Source organism: Cupressus sempervirens, chromosome 3, assembly GCF_028749045.1.
Source record: "Cupressus sempervirens isolate cs-2001-9-10 chromosome 3, ASM2874904v1, whole genome shotgun sequence".
Classification (NCBI taxonomy): domain Eukaryota; kingdom Viridiplantae; phylum Streptophyta; class Pinopsida; order Cupressales; family Cupressaceae; genus Cupressus; species Cupressus sempervirens.
In genome coordinates, this window is record NC_143120.1 from 550526339 (window position 1) to 550544368 (window position 18030).

The window sequence follows — 18030 nt, forward strand, 5'->3', positions numbered from 1 at the left end:
TTGGGCAACATTTGCATCACGTCGTTTAATACATTCTCCTAATCCACGAATAAATACAAGACATGAAAAATAAGCATTGCAACAAATATCGTAGAAAATTCCAATGGCCGGGTATTATGTTAACATGTCAACATATACGAAATAAAATCGAAAAGTCATCTCAATGGAAAGAAATATTCGAGTCATTGAGTTCAAATCAACATTGCCATGGAAGATTTTATTTTATTTGGATTCCTTTTATTTGGATTCCTCGGCCTTAATGACATTAATCACTTTACTTATACAATGCAACTTTTGGATGTATCATTAATGGTTTCTCATGGAGTGGTGTTCACGATGCCCGTGGCTATACAGCCACGAAAATGCACTTCTTTTACATTGCTTTTTCTAACCTTTTAAAAAATTGACTAAGTCCTCTCCTTCGTATGGAAGTGCATTTTCGTGGCTGTATAGTTTTCGTGGCTGTATAGACGTTGCCGTTGACAACAACACGCTGCCTATGTATAAACAGCTTGATGCCCAAGAACTACGAATTTTCAACACTAAAGCCGATTATGTTTTATGCCTTCTAATTTTGATTTCCACAATTAGTATGTGACAATATTGTGTATTGTTTATGTACACCCTAATCCTCTAATTTCTGATTTCAAAAATCATCTCTTTTGACATAAATAGCATTATAAAACATACTATTGAAAATTTCAGATTATGTACCATAACTATTTTGTTAGGTTTAATTATCACTGTTACAACTATTTGGCAATATATTATCTTTTATAATTTGAAGTGCACTGCCCTCTGTTTATGAGTGTAAATAAAAACCTGCAGAATCATAGTTAGCATATAGAACGATATCCTCAAGCGCTGATCATTTAACTCAAATTGTTGTTTATAGACCTTTACCCATTGTTAATACCAAATTCATGTTTTTAATCACAGCTCTTAATCCACAATCCTATGGGAAATCCAAAGCCGCTTTAATGCAATATAAACCTTCCGTAAAGGATGAGGGACTTTTTTCAAATTCCAACATGATTGCCAGGTTGCGTGATAACTAATTGAGCTCAGTGTTAATGGTTAAAGACCTCTCTTCTCTAAAATTCTGAGAACAGGTTAAAATTTAAGGTCAGCTAGATTCTGTATCTAGCTAGATTTCTGTATCCAACAAAATCGCCTTCTCAAAAAGAAACTGCAAAGACCTCAACAATAGAGAGCATCCAGCATATGGATTTTAGTTACCAAAGAATCCATAACGAAGAAGCTCCTATCCAATACGCATTCCTTACAGCTCTACTTCTTTTTCTTTGACTTTTGTGACTGAGATATGCTTTTAGCTATTAGACTTTGTGTAAAGGCAGTTCCCTGTATAAAATTCGAAAAAACATGAATAAATGAAGAACAAAAGAAACAAAATTACTACCAGTTTGTCACCAAGTTGGTACATCTAATATTTAAATAATTCTTGCAATACGATATTATGAAGTGCACAAACTAAAATAAATGAATGTACAGTTCTTGCTGTTGCCTTTGCCAGTCAATATAAGCCAAAACTTTCACAAAATACGATGAAATATAGCACAACTTACATGAGCCAAAAACTTGTTTACTTGTTTGGTTCGATGCATGTTTTATCATCTTCTAGGAAAGGAATAAAATGGATTGAAAACAAAGATGTTTATACTTTCTGCTTTCTGATTCAAATCACTAGTCTATAAAAAGAACTGCAACTTGTATAACAATAATTCTAAAACAGGGGAAAGTCCATTCACATTTTTCTCTAGCAGAAATGACTTTGGCTAATAGGCAGATATCTAACACTTCAATTAGGCTTGTGATAGAGATAATCGGGGCAATCACTTGAGCAGGACATAGGATAGTGGCAAAAGTTATTCTCAGAAATAAATCTAAAAACCAAAAGATAAAGATTAAAAAGTATGTTATGGTTTTCAATATTTCAAAGTATGCCAACAAAGAAGAAATGCAGTAATGCATTTTTAGGAGTTGTGAAAATACCTATTGTATAAAAATAGTTGAAAAATATTTTAGGTCACTGTGAAGTTGGTTATAAGTAACATATTTTGTGTTCTGACTAGTAAACAGCAATCATACAAATTGTCAAATAACCTTGCACCAATATAACTGGACAACAAACCCCACAATGGCATTCATTTTCATTTATAAATAAATGTCAGAAAATACCTGAAGCCACTCGTTTGTTGTGTCAACACTTTTTGTTCCAACTTCCACGTTCTTTGTCCTCTTGGTTTTCTACATTAAATCATTTCTAATTAGTACTCTCAACTTCGCTCTCTTTATATTCTAGCATAAATAAAAGTAAACACAGATAGAATTGAATTCTAATTAATTTTTTAGGTCACCAACAAGCCAGACATGAATTTGCCGTATAAGACCCCTCTTTATCATCTTATATGAGCATTCCAAAAGGGAATATGTATTCCCATCAACCTTCAATTGTTTTAGCTATAGAACCTACCAACTCCTAGATTCAAATTATATGGCCTCCACAATGGAGTACACGTCTTCCCCATCAGCACTTCAATTTTCAGAATTCTCTCCCCTAAAGTTAACACATATCCATGTATATTAATATGACTTTAGTTCAAAGAATCACAACCAAACAAGAAACCATTTTGGCACACAGGACCCCTTGTAGAAACCCAAAAATAAATCATTATTTTATCTATCTTATTTATAGTTCAACAAGGTGTGTAATCGTACCACTCTTTAGTGAGATCCTATTCATACCTTAGAAATTCGCTGAATTTGCCCATAAATCCAAATGCCAGAAAGGCCTACCAGGGCCAGTCCAAGAGTAACTAAAAAGAGTGTTTCACCGCTTAAAACTCCAGAACCCTCAACAACTTCAACAGTACCATTGTAGAACACAGCTTGGAACAGCTGTTCATCTATCTCATAAAACATGCTGCCTACAAGGGTAAACTCGCCAGGCTGTGAAAACATATAAACATGATATTCTTCAGATTGCCATGGTCTCAACTTCAGAAGAGACAAACGCATATAACTAAACCCCAAAAAAATCAGTTGTCTTAACTTTGAGCAGCTTACTGACAGTTACTACCAACTCTCACTCACCTGTAAGTACTTGTTTACAGTGAAGGAATACGGAAATGTTGCTTGAGCAGAGTGAAGCACGGTGGCATTTGCAAATTCCTTCAAAGAAAATAAATATGTCAGCTCCAATCTATCAATCATAAGAGTAAAGTGAATTAAGTAACAAAAGAACAAATGAAGGTAACAAGCTTGCCTAAGAAGACGATACAATCAGCTAATATTTCTACATCCCACGGAATTGTACAGGGAACATAATTTTCCATCACCATTTGTGAATTGAAATGACATTGTAGTTATCGCCAACCAGGAAAAATGTTATCTATTGTGAAACATATTTGTTATTAGGTATCCTAATAAGAATACCTATCTATGAGTGAACGCTTATTTCCTACAGAAACACTACCAATTATATGCAACTATCATATGCTTGTCACTGCATCTTTGAGGTTTCCTCCTTATACAGAGGATTCTTGGAATGGGAGATGAAATAAAGCAGGAATTAATGCTGAATGGGACATGGGTAACATATAAAGTTATTGCTTCTTAGGCCCTTAAACTGCCAGATAAAAGTGTGGCACGATAATGAAAGGTTATGGTGTAGACAGCAACCCACATTGATAATGACAAGCACAACCAGCTGTAGTCTTAATAAGATGCCACTTTTCTCTTTAGCATTATTCTTCATTAATATGTAAATAACATATGAATTTTAAAAGGCTATCATAGTCAAACACCAAGAGAATCTAGTCAAAGAAATCACATAAAGTATTAATGTATAGGACGTGGGGCTAACAGTTTGGAGGAGAGAGAAGCTACCGAAAAGGTAATTATATAATTGAAATAAATGTTAAAAGGTTGGTAAGCACAAAATATTAAATCCTGAAGCATGCATACCAAGAACTCTAACAGGGAAACCCTTCTTAAAAAGGTTCTGCCTAAGTTGGAGAAACAATTACAAGTACCTAAAGGATCATTGGTAAATGCCTCGCTAGGAAAGTAATGGTGACTGTTTTGTAACGCCCCAGGCTTGCAACCAAGACATTAACAACCAAGAATAAATCATCTTTTTTAAAGTTTGAAACACTTTGATGAACTCAAAGAAGGTGATATGGAGGAGATTCGAGGCAGCAAGGACAACTTAGGAAGCCCTGCAACTTGTGATCCAAGCCACTCCTCTAGCAATAATAACAGGAAATTTAAAGAAGCTTGGAGTTGATTAAAATTTGTACAAACTTCTTATCCAAACTATATCATCTGAAAATATAGTGTTCACAGGTACAAATTGCAGTTTGCATCATCTCGATCCTCAAAGATCAAGTTGCAAACTGCACTGCCGAACACTTCCCGAATGTCAAGCCCCAACAAACCTGCATCTCAAATATTAGAATCAAATTTACAACTGAAAGCATGCAGGTCTTTGTGCCAACCTTGAGCCTCACAGTCCAGTTGCATAATGTATATTGAGTTTTGAGGACTACTACACAAGCCATGCAAATTTTAGGGCGAAGTCTTACCATCCCCTAATCTTACTTTGGTAATTGGCAGCTCAGAGTATCTTGCATTCAATAAATTATTAAATTCCTTTCAAAATCTAACAAACAGTAGTATCAATTTTGGATAAAGATTAAGATGTGTAGCTAGCATCGATCAGGGTGCACTAACAAGAACAAGTCCAGTCCAAACATTCCAATAAAAAAAAGCATTTGACAACACGGTCAAAAGATGACTCTGACAACTGAACGCTTCTTGTTTTGGCATTTTAATTTAGTTTTAATCTCAACTCTGAATTTGCAACTTTGTAGTTTGTTCTTTACATACACCATTCATGAATTGATGAAATCAATAATCAATATTATCACTGGATCAATGCATTGATCGTCATTGTATTTAGCATTGTAAGTTTACTTTTTAAAAATTTCAGCTTTCTTAAGATTATTTTCAGTTTTGCTTCAAGGATTTATTAATTTCTGATATTCCAATTTTTTAATTTATTATTAATTTAATAGCCATCAGCCCACCAACCCAACATTCAGGAAGAATCTTCACCTTCCAACATTTATCTCACTATCCCCAAAAATCATACAAACACTGAACTTGATACATGCCTATAAGCTGTTAGATATTACACTGGATAATTAGAAAAGGAGAAGAGACCACATATGAAATCAATGTACTTACCTGTACTGTAAGATTTTGCACAAGCATCCCATGATAATATGGCAAATGAAGGCTAGCTTTGATTGCAAGCACCTTTAAAGAAGATTCCCCTGAAAGCGGATATGCTTCAATTGAATATTATAGTGTGACTAATAGCACATTGAAGAACCAGTTGCCCAAAAACTCATGCATATTGCTTAAAGCTAAGATCTAATATAGAAACCAGAGTAAAAGAACTTTTCAGAAAATCACCCTCATTATTGATTCCCACAAGTATCTCTGTTTCCCCGCCTGCTGGAATCACTGCAGCCAATTTTTTGCAATTTAGAAACGATACAAGTGAACCAAAAAGTTTTTCCTCGAGCACACAAAAATAGGATCAATGTTTTTAGAATTACTGATAATGATAAAGATTTATTCAAAGGTCATACATTTGTCAGAATTTTTTGGGAAAAAACAAATTGTATCTACTCCTAAAGCAGGTCCCAAAACCGAATCCACAGAATCTTGGACACCATCACCAACAATTCCAAGCTCTCCATCTTCTCCAACTTCTACAGCTCCAGCAGAAGCATCCTCAGACTTGACAACTGTAAGATATAACATGAAAGAATTAAGCACTAAATGATATCCACGACCCCTGACAATGAACAAAAGATCATAACCTGAAAGTAATTACATTGACTTGGACAAATGATAGGTTACAGGAAACAGCTTAGCCAATTGAGTCCTCTTTAGAATGCATAATTTTAATCTTTAAGTGTGTTTTTCATTTCCCATAGTTTCAGTATCTTTGTAAAAATGAGTAAGACAATAAAATTTCCAAGATATTTTGAGAATTTTATTTATCTGATAGATGATCTTGTCAAACACCTAACTAAAGGAGCTAATATCGATGTGAATTTAACCTCAACTAGTTTCCAATGTCAGTCACATGCGTAGTTGGACTAAAGTATCTCCAATATGTTATGTACTTATTTTGGAGATTTGATTGCTGTGACAGGTAGACTCTCCCCATATGGCAGTAAAACCATTTATTTGTTTATATCAATATAACTGAAGGCACAAAAATTTTGTGGCTGCACATAACAGGATTTTGGGAATTGTTTTGGCTTTTTATTTAACACTGCATGTCTTTGCACAGATTCAAAACATTTTTTAAATGAACACAACTATCTAGGGATAGAAAATAGTTCCCTAATGAAAAAACCAATCACAATATAATGGAAGCATTGCAAAATTCCTTTGAAGAGAAGATATTAATGTCACTATACCTAAAGTTTTGATGTACTCACTAATTTTCAACTATGCAAATGTTCTACTAAATTGAAAAGTATCCAAAGCATTCCATCCACCCAATGCTACAAAAGGCTATTAGAACTTGATGACAAATGTGTAGAATCCAGGCTGGAGTTGTTAAGTTCCCAGATATATGCTTGACAAACTTTTGCCTCAACACTGGAGGATTTAGTAAGATCAAGCACTCACAAGCATTGGACTAGACTAAAACATACTCAGAAATGTCACTCTGCAAAAGCAATTTCGAATCCTTCACTTTGGGAACTTGTGAAAATGCTATTCTTTAAGATGGAATCCAAGAAACTCTAGAAAGAAGGCTAAGAACTGTTATAAATAACTGAAATATATCCATCTAAACAGTATTCAGCAACTGAGTCAGTGTCTCCTGCAAGGGTTCTGAGATGCAAAAAATTTGGTTAACCCATATCATGAATGCAGCTTTTATTAGCATACCTCAGTTTGAAATGTCGGTCTTCTATTGCAGGCAATTGAGCATTGGATCACACAAACGAGCTAACTGCTTTATTGGATGTAAGGAAGGTATATGTTGGTGCTCCCAGGATGAACCACCAGTAAAGGGTTGTTAGAGCAGAATCAATTTTATCAGGTGATTTCCCACTCAGCATTTCTCGGGGCAAATGCTTGTAGAAAGTGGAGGAATACAGTATCCTACAGGAAACCTTGTCACAAGTGGACAAATTCGTGGTAAGGTTGTGATAGGATTTCCTTTCATCAACTAGATAAAAGTTATGTTGCCAGTATCAGTCTTCCCACAGTTTTTGCTTTCCTTGAGGGCTTATTTCTTTTGCAATTTGGTTCTTTAAACAACAGACAATAGCTTTGGTAACAGAGACCACAGTTTCATAGTACAGCTAGGCCCTTTTTAGGCCACTGGCAACATTTATTTATCCAGATGAGATTGTTTTCTCCAGGTTACTGTTTTGAGCCCAATTATATATATATAAGCTTCCTCTAGTATACGGATCAAGGAACATGTTGCATTTATGGGAACATAATATAGGATCTTATGCTCTTGTCAAAAAAAAATGGACTGTGAGTCAAACGTACCTGGGTCTGAGACTCGATAAGTTCTTCTTTGCTTCAGACTCAAAGGCACAAGCCATGGATTTAGTGTTTCAGACTCTGGTCCAGGACTTCTCTGTTACAGTTAAAAGGGTAGGCTGAATACACTTCTAGCCATGTGAAATACAAAAAAACAAAGGAGTGCAAAATCAAAGGTAGAGAAACTTAAGTTGGCCGCTCAAGAAGCAATAGGTGAAGGTTATCAATGAACAACGGACAGCCTTCTTTATGTCATAGCAAAAGGCTAGTGCCAGCCCAGGCCAAAGTCTACTATGGATGTCAGTCCAATTTCTAGTTTTCATTATTTTGAGGCCTTGTTAGTTGGTATCATAGAATTGCCAGGATTCTTATCTAAATCTTGCTTATTTGAACTTGGGAAAGGCCCACTAGAATCCCTCAACTAATTAATCTATAAAAATAGCGGCTGATTTCAGAAAAGTTTTCACATTTCTGCCATTTTCATTCCCTTTCAAGCGGCATTTCTTTCTAACATAAAAACCCCTCACCTTGGATAGAAGTGCATTTCAGCCTTTAGCCTGGTCCAAGGTGTAAGAGATATAAAAATTTATTTTAGTTAGTTTGATTGCAAGCTTAAAGCCACACCTTCAGTTTTGTTCACTGTGCATAAACACCTCAAAAGCCACACCAAGAAGCAATTACATGATTAGTGGTTTTGGGGTTATATTTGTCTTACATGAAGCATCCCCTTCTAGGTTTATAGTTATACCCAACAGCTGCTCCATTAAATGTCAAATTGAATGGAGCAAATTAACATACGTAAATAGCCTTTAATGGAAGAGCAGCCTTATGATAATTAATACAAATCTTATACATATTTCTTGTAAAGGATGGTGGTTAGTAATAAGTTGAGACCTGAGGAGAGTGCAGATATGATCGAACTGTAACATTAGGTGATGTTTATGCCATCTAGTACTTCCCTAAAGAAATATGATCAAACGGCTATATGCAACCATATTTATTCCCTGTTCATGCTAGAGAGGAGGTATATGATCTCATGGCACATATTTTTGTTTTATGCTGCTCAATGTCATTTATCACGATCATTTTCACCAAGTCATGCAAAGCAAGTCCATCAATGACCTACAAGCGATATAAAATTGAGAAGCACAATCTTGAGAAAAAACCATTCCAAGGTGTATTTATGGGTGTAGGAGAAGAAGTCGCAAGGCTTCATTACTGTGGATGAACAGATGGAAAAAAGACACCTACTAATCAATGGGATGGTTAAGTATCATGTTCCTTTCCAGAACTAAAAGGATTGATAATTTGTAAACTTGGATCCAATTAAGCCTATTTTTAATAGGGTGGCTTAAAATAGAAGAATATAAAATACCCAGCTAAAGATGTGTTTTGGAAAGTAATACCAATTCCATCATATCAAATATATTAAAAAACACAATATCCAGTATATCCAAAAATAGAGCAAACCATTGAGGAGGTCAGCATCATACAATAATCTTTATGAATAAATCACTTCATCCATATCTTGACTTGAAATGCCAAACAAATTCAATATACTCTTCACATATCCTTTAAAGTGATATTAACTTCTCTCAATAAAATTATGTAAGAGTAAATTACGAAACCAAAAAATAGAATAACTCATTGTTATGTTGAGCAAAGTAAATTGAGTTATATAATTAATGTTGTGAACAGACCATTGATTGATTATTAAATAATTTAAATAAGAATGATACAAAAGAAATAAATTAATAATATACTCAGAATTATACCAATACACAAATTAAAGTGGGATAACTACAAACAATAAAAGAATCCCACAAAGCATTAATTTATCAAAGCGGTTACATTATTATCTATAAATTGACAAACTGAACCTAGGGGAATTCAATTCTCCTAACTCCCACATGGCCGGTAACGCCTCTTGTGCGTAATGATATAATCCACTATATTCTGGAAAAAATAATGATCTTCTCAATGAGAGACTCCTTAAATACAGGATGTGTAGCAAAACACCCAAGACGATAGTTGCCACGCTCAATCAAAACTACCATATAACAACTAATTATCTAATAGATTATTAGATTACTATTTAATACTTATAATCCAATCTTGTATTCAAACAATATCTAAATGCCACTATTGCATGAATCCTTTCAATATTATCTACTAAAAATAACTAACCACTTCAATCAATTACATAAGTTATTCATGACCCATCAAAACAAACAAAAAGAGCATGTGTCACATGTCAATGTATCCATCTCCCCAATTATAACATATAATTAGGTACATCCATCCCTCCTGACATGTTTGATCTTCAAAACATGAGATGAAAACAAATAGTGTCTTTTTGCAAATAATTATATATTTGATGCCAAGCTGTATCATCTATCCATTGCTATGTAATCTTTTAAAGTAATTTTGTTTGAGTTTATCTATCTACAAGTCTCGTTTAATATTAACAGGTACTAATCTAATTTTGTACACCTGTAAACTTATTCCACCTTTAGTTTCATGAATAACCATATGGTTGCTTCTCTAATGCCAGATATGTCAATAGTTGTTACTCCTTTGATTCCATGTCAGCGCATAGTAATTACTCCTTTAGCTCCTATTCGTATCTTCACAATTAATGTCACTTTGATGCATTGTAACATGACTCCATAGTTAACTCTTGCTATGTTGTAAATGTTTATATGTCACACCCTTAGTCACCTTTCTTGCCAACTCTTTGAATCTTCTTGTCCACGGACTTGGATTGTTCAAGTTTTTCTTCCTCACTCGGTCATTTAACTCGAGTAGAACCGATCCTTCACTCTTGACCTTTTTATTTACTTTCCACTTCAAAAACTTGGGCTTGCTCTATCTCTCTCGCCCTTGGCTTTTTCCATACTCCATGTAATCTCTTGCAAGATTGTCTTACTCCTATCCCAAAGCTTCATGAACTCCATTTGCACATTACTATTAGCTAATCCCAAAATCTCTAACCAAGGATATTGAAGAATAAGGTCAAACCCATCCATATCCAAACTGTAAGACGACATACCAATACATATTTGTTCATAGTAAGCTTCATGTATTAAAAACTTATTGAAAAGATTTGCCTCTACTTGCATCTCACTCGCATTTTTTATTTAGACTGTGTTGCTAAAGTAAGTCCACGTTAAGCAAGTTCTACCTACTACTAAGGTTTAGGTAGGGGTCCCATGAGGGGGGCTTAAACTCTACTTTTCAGGAAGAAGGTGGTCCCATAAATAAAATTTTATGTTTCTACAGGATTATTTGGAGTCTTCTACTGAAAATAGGAGCCACTACATTTTCGCAAGCAGATGGAAAAGGGATGGAGCCAGAAATTACTCCACTAGCTTAAGAATGCTATGTACCATTTGTCAAAACATTTTAATTTAAAAATTTGTCAAAACATTTTAATTTAAAAATTTTGTCAAAACATTTTAATTTTAAAAATTTGGTAAAAAATTATTTAAAAAGAATTAGATTTTTAAATTTGTTTTTATGCACAAAATATAAAAGACAAAGGTTATTTATTGTTCTCATGAGACCACCAACTTCCTTAAAAATTTAGAGTTTAAATTTTAAATTTTAAATTTTTAAGTTGAATTAGAACACAGAACTCGTGAGACAGCTGGTTTTAAAATATTCCTTTAAATGCAAGCCGTTCCAGCTCTAACTTTTTTAGGAGGCCCCCTTCCGTAGTCCTCCAGCCTTACGGTTGAGTCACCTTATAAAACAAACAAAATTGAAGCTTAATTGCATCCACTGATCCAACGAGGTCAACCACATCCATTATAGCCTTCATGAAACTATAGCCTGTCTTAAAAAGAAATCGTCACTTTCTAGATTTTTGTAATAATCAGACCTATACAAACACTCCAAATCCCACACAGAAATCCCTGTTAATAGACAGGATCCATAAAAAATTATATTGTAGGCTTCAACTGCCGTTTGAGAAAATCCATGTTCTAAGATTGCAACAGATTTACTCGGATCAGTCATTATATAACTCGATCGTGGATACTAAAATCAGGACATACAGATAGATCAAAATATTGAGTCTCCACGATGTTTTAACTGTAAAGGTAACGGAAGGAAAAACCCACTTGCAGAAAAATAGTTTTAGATATTCACGCACCTATAACAGCAGCTAAGGAAATTGTATAGTTCAAATAACAGGGTTTCAATCTAAAGTTTGATAGATCATAAATAACAAGAGACAAAAGAAATAAATGAAAATGTCTGAAAGTAAAGATCTGCGCACTGCAAATGCTATTCCAGAAGATCGAAAACAAGCCTTTTGAGCAGTCAAATTTCCGAAAATGTGAAGATTTGAAGCGTACCTTGCAGAGATGGAAAGGCCAGTAACAACCCGCATATGAAAAGAACAATCCCAACACGAGTCATCGCCGTGCCCATTCTTCTGCCTGTTCCTACTCGTCGATCTCCAAAACCCTGCCGCTTATAATGAGCCTCTTTCAGCTTTGACTTGATTTGCTTTGCTCCGTAATGGGTAGAGAAAATAATTTGGACTTCATTATCAACAATTTATACCCAGCAGTGACTATGCATTTTGAACTCCTCAAATAACCCATTAATTGGCACGTCGCTACTCTTGTCTTCATTGTACTGGGGCAAACTAATGGGGGCCGTCGATCATGAAAATAAAAATATGTTTAATTTATGACAAAAGAAATTTGATAAAATGATTTTTTTCTATAACATTTAATAAATTTATATTATCGGAAAAATTCATTGATATACAGATATTGTTTAATAATTTATATAAATAGAAAAATCAAATAAAACATAAATATAGTTTTAAATAAATTGTTGAAGATTTTTATATCAAAAAATGTATTATATAAAGGCGTTCCTTTTTTGAAGTTGTGAAGCTCTATTTTTAAAGCAATGCTCTAAAATCTACTAGAGACTATGCAAGATGAGTAAAAGAACAAACACCAATAACATTAAAATTCCACAGTCAATGGCTTGCTCATGGGCTTTCGAGAGTTGATTCTTCCTCAAACCAAAATCAAATCAGAAAAGTGATGCTGTGGTATGGGTCCCACCTAATCCCGAGTGGACCAAAATCAACTTCGATGGGCATCCAATGAAAATTTGGGTCCGTCCAAAGTGGATGGTGTTACTAGATCATAGGATGGGAGCATTTTGGCTTCTAGTGCTAGAAAGGTGATGGACAGAACGAATAACCAAGCTAAGTTTCTAGTCGCGGTGGATGTTGTCATGTTGGAGATCAAACTCAGAGTTCAGAAACTACACCTAGAAGGTGATTCCCAATTTGTGATCAATGGTATTGCTAAGGAAATTTGGATGCATGGTACTTAGACAAGTATATCAAACATATCAAAATATTGTTAAAACAATTTTGATGGATTCAAAATTACTTGTGTCCTAAGGGAAGCAAATCCATTAGTAGATAAGCTTTCCAATGTGGGTGTGGCAGGCTCCTCAAATGATAAGTTTAAAATGACATAGGTACTCATGGATATCCCACCTCGTGAAATACATTTATGAAGTACTTGATAAGCATGGTGAGTGAAGCTCAGGGAACAATGACTAAGACACGTCTTATAGAATAATCATTTCCAAGTATGGGTAGGCATCCTCAATCAATATCTCTGGCTTTGGAATTCCCCCACATGAGGTCTCACATCGCATCAAGCCTAGTGAAGTACCTTTCTCATTTGAAGATGGTGACGAGTGTATCTGTAAGCCCTCTAAATTCGTGCAAATGTTTGTGTGAAAAGGTAGATAGTATTGACCTTATTTCCAGTAAAGTTGAGTTTAAAGAACCCCTTTTTGGGAGGTTCTCATTTGCATTATTTTCTTTTGTCTGTCATGGAATCTAATCCTAATCCTACATAGTGGGGAATTTTTAGACCAATCCACCTTTCCCTAATATTTTCATCCTAGTGGGTCATTACTACATTCATTTTATTCCTATACATAACCTTGTTTATAAATTCTATAATAAAAAATTTCATCTTAATTTATTAGTTGTTTTATGTCCACCTTTTTACCTTGAAAAATTCTTCTGTTGTGTTCCTTTCACACTTCCCAAATTATAATCGTGGGAGTAGTGATCCATAATCCACCATAGATGTTATCTTGTGTAGGAGAGGCCAGGCTTGGAGCATCTTAGTGATGGTATTAGGGAAGATCGAAGACCAAGCTAACTAGGAGCTTTGTCACTTCCAACAATGGTTTAAGAATGGGCAAGTGATGAAAATATGATCAATGGATTATTTCTCCTCTTTATAGGAGGGCACTTACTCAAACCCTGATATCCCATTTTCCTTTAAAAAATCATGGTGAGAATCTTCTTATGGAGGACCAACCATGTAAATATGTTAGCCTTGGGTAAATAATATTTGTCCCAGCAAAGCTTTAATGGGAGGTTATTTCTATTACATATATGATCGAAAGTAAGGTATGTATATCCATCCTTGGAAGTGTATTCCCTTGTCCTTGTTCCATCCCAAACAAGTTTGTCCTTGCCTGAATTGAAAGTAATTTTCTTTATTTTTAGGGTTCTACAAAGAGCCTCATTTTTCTTAGGAGGAATGTCCTCATCAATAAGGTTCTTCCACTTCCATCCAATCCCTACTAACCCAATATCAACATAATCCTTTACCATATTTCCCCACTTGGCTTCCAATATTGACCTAGAATGCGTCAAATTATTATCCTTGTTCATAGCTTTGTATTCTACACATGTGTCTGACCAAAAAGAGCTTCCTCCTCATCCTTAGGTTCCATTTTATTTTATCCATAATTATGCTCATGCAATCTAGCATAAAACTCCAAATTCTTAAGCCTCTAGGAGGGGACTTCTATTGACTGTACCTGAATTGCTTAGGTATTTTCTAATGAGAATCCTAGCCCATTTGAGGTGAGAAAAATGAAACATTCTCCGAACTAATTTTTCCCCTAGGGCTTTCCCTTGTGCTTTGATGTTTTTAATCCCCTCTACCCCTTCTTCCTTTGGTTTGTATACTTGGTCCCATACCATTAATGATATTTTCTTCTTTTCCCCTAATATTTGCAAGAAGGAGTGAAGATGTTTATTGAGCTTCTCTATCTTATTCACAAGAAAATCTATGCAAGATAGCTAGTAAATGGGTTACGTTGAAAGGACTAATTGGACCATGGTTGCTCTTCCTATAATTGAGATTCATTTCCCTTTAAATTTTATATTTTTAAATATTTTCAATAATAAGATAGCAAAGTTTGGAGGATTTGCATCTTGAGTCTAAAGAACGGCTTAGGTACTTGCAAGGAAAATTTCCCTTTTTAAAGTTGAGGATATGAAAAATTTGATTTTCTAACATTGGAAGTGTGTTGATAAAGAAGAATTCTGACTTTTTAGGATAAATTTCTCGTCCTGATGCTCTAGCGTATTAAATTGAGAGTTGACTGGTTACTTTGGCTTCTTCAATTAAGCTTTGTCAATATAGCATAGTATAATCCATAAATTGTTGATGGGTAGAGGGTTATAGGTTGCTAGTTATGTCATTACCCTTGAGTCTACCTGTCTCTCCTTTTCTAATGATAGATCTCCCAAGAGCTTCAACTACTAGAATAAATAAGAAGGGGGAGATAATATCTCCCTATCTAAAACCTTTATATATCCTAAAGAAACCTTTAGGCAAACCATTAATAAGGACAAACATCTTTTGTGTTGCAGTGCATTCAAAAATCAGATTGATCCATTGTTTAGAAAAACCAAAATCCTCAAGGTATTTATAGAGGAACCTCCACTCCACTCTATTGTATGCCTTCTTTATATCGAATTTGATAAACATTATTAGTTCTAAATATTTCTTAACTAAGTCTATAGATTCTTGTATTATTATTACTCCATCATAGATGGATCTCCTTCGGACAAACCCAATTTGTTCTTCCCTAATTAAGGAGGAAAACAATTTTTGTAATCTACTGGCCATAGTTTTAATGAAGTTTATAGAGAGTGTTGCTAAGTGCTATCACTACAACATTTGGGGTCAAATTGCAATGAGAATTTGTGACAGGAGTGTAATTCGTGATGATTTTCATGTTTGTTTTGCAAGTGTCCCTGACGTCATCGCAATTACAATGGGGTCGTTGTTATTGTGACTCTGCATCATTATAAACAAAACAAAACAAAAAAACATCACTTGTCATTTTTCCAAATCAAGTTGTGTGCATGAAGAGGAGCTAGGGCGATTCACATTCCCTTATACTTGAGCCAGGGCTACGAGCCAAGGGAAAAGTAGAGTTGATTAAACAGATAGCATTCACCTTATACTCAAGTCAGGTAAATTGCATTCTACAAGGCCACATTTCTGTTACGTTTTTTTCTTCTTAAAATTGCATTTGTTTTTGTATGAGTAAAGGAATTATTGCAAAACCCATTTGTTGAACCCCAAATCAATCTTTGCGTGCAATCTATTAAGTATCTTAAATTAGAACATGTGTATGTTATTATTATTATTATTATTTTTACAAACCTTCATAGCACTGGGAGACTATGCCAACATTGCAACCCTGGCCTAATTGACTATAATAAAAAAAATAGCATCTTCGCTAAATAGCACATACCTATCTATGAAAAATATGGGTCAGCCTTGTAACTTGGAATGCCCACTATGGACTCCCTTAACTCAAATGGTGACCACAAAATACCACCCTCTAAACTTAAATGGGCTTAAACTAGTATTGAATCTCCCTTGTTCCAATTGGATATCCCCCTTGTCACATATCATTGCTCCACTTCTTTACATGCTTTAGTCATAGGCCCTTGCAACCCCTACGTTGATTTCATTTTAGAGTTAGGTGACAATATTATATTTCAAGCTAGTGACAATATTATATTTCAATATGAAATTACTATGCCTTTATTTACTTGAGTTTTAGATCATATGAGCTTTGAATTTTTGTAGTGCATGGGATTTTATGGTAGATTTTACCATTAACTCTAGCGTTCCAGAGGCTTTCTCATTGATGCTAACTGACTTAATCTAGAGGCTTCCTCATTAATGCTAATTGACTTGATGGTTCATATTTTCTATATTTTTATTTGAGAAAAAAAAAATCTCCTTGCTATTTTCGACACTAACCAATAAGATTTTAAATAAATTCTATAAATTATATTTTTATGTTTTAATAAATGTACCAAAAATTAGAACTTTATAAAAAGACTTCATACCTAAAAAAATCCTTTACTTCTATTGGTTAGTGTAAAAAAATATTGGATTTATAGCACTTAATGATTGCATAAGTTTTCCTTACATTTGACACAAACTAAATATCAGGTTTTTATTTTCTATTTATTGAATGGTTTATTTTCTTAACTCTTCCATTCTTTCCTTAAGCAATGTAGTTAAGAATCTCTCATCCATGGATCTAATTTCCTTTCCTTGTTGTTCACATCTTTGTCTCCATTGGAAAATATTCAAGCAACTTTCTTTTAATGCATGTTGTGGATACAATCCTCTTAGTATTTCTAAGCTTCATTTTAATTTAACTATAAAATAAACAAAAAAGAAAAGAAAACATGACATAAATCATTATGCATTTGATCAAATGTGATATTGGGGAGCTACGAAGGTCTTGGCATTCCCTTGTTGATCTTCCATTACCTTGTCATTAATTACCTTTTCATTATAATTTTGATTGATTGATAAGTCTTTTGTTATTGGAGAGTTGTGAATGTCTTACCGTGCCCTTGCTCTGTCATTACCTTGTCGTGCCTGTGCCCTTGCCTGCTACATTAGGTATTTTTTTTGTTTATCATTTGGTTTTGGTTTAGGTATTAGATAGCTTAGGTAATAGAGGCTCTCTAACTTTGCTACCAAGATTTTGCCACATGTAAATATTCCAAGCCTGCTTCTACACATATACAAAAAGAAACATATCATAAATCCATAGTTACTACTAGTGCATCTTATTAAATTCAAAAACAAATGAAACATTATTCCTTGTACTCGACAAAAAAGAAAACTGGGGTGGACAAAATTTTGATATCTCATATACAAATAAGTCCATACCTTTTATATTACAAGAATATTAGAACAAAACTAAAATGGTTATGTATTTGAATGGATATAAATGACCTCCAATTCCTCTCATAACAATTGTAGTAGCTTCATCAACACACTAGCTGAACATGTAAGCGGGTCACTTTGCATAGTTGTTTTAATGCATACCAAGCATGGATTCTCCTTGCACTACTCCAAAGTAACTTGACTTCTACTGAGATATTTTTGGCAATCAATGCCTGCAACATTTGGTTCTATTGTTCTAGCCGAGCAACCCAAAACTTTAATTCTTTCAAATAGTTTGTAGTAATTGCAAGTATCAAGTTCCTACTGGCATTTCTATCATTCTGTTCATACC

General features: G+C 34.3%; 1 protein-coding gene across 1 annotated transcript; it reads right to left on the reverse strand.

Moving 5' to 3' along the window:
• Window positions 1-871: 871 nt before the first annotated feature.
• Window positions 872-12144, reverse strand: LOC149567605 (translocon-associated protein subunit alpha-like). Its single transcript, XM_089820845.1, has 8 exons — window positions 11973-12144; window positions 5682-5840; window positions 5503-5553; window positions 5272-5360; window positions 3115-3192; window positions 2767-2970; window positions 2200-2268; window positions 872-1362 (listed from the first exon to the last, which is right to left on the reverse strand). Exons 1-8 carry the CDS (start codon window positions 12046-12048, stop codon window positions 1291-1293), a joined length of 798 nt encoding a protein of 265 aa, XP_089676971.1. The 5' UTR covers window positions 12049-12144; the 3' UTR covers window positions 872-1290.
• Between the last annotated feature and the right edge of the window lie 5886 nt (window positions 12145-18030).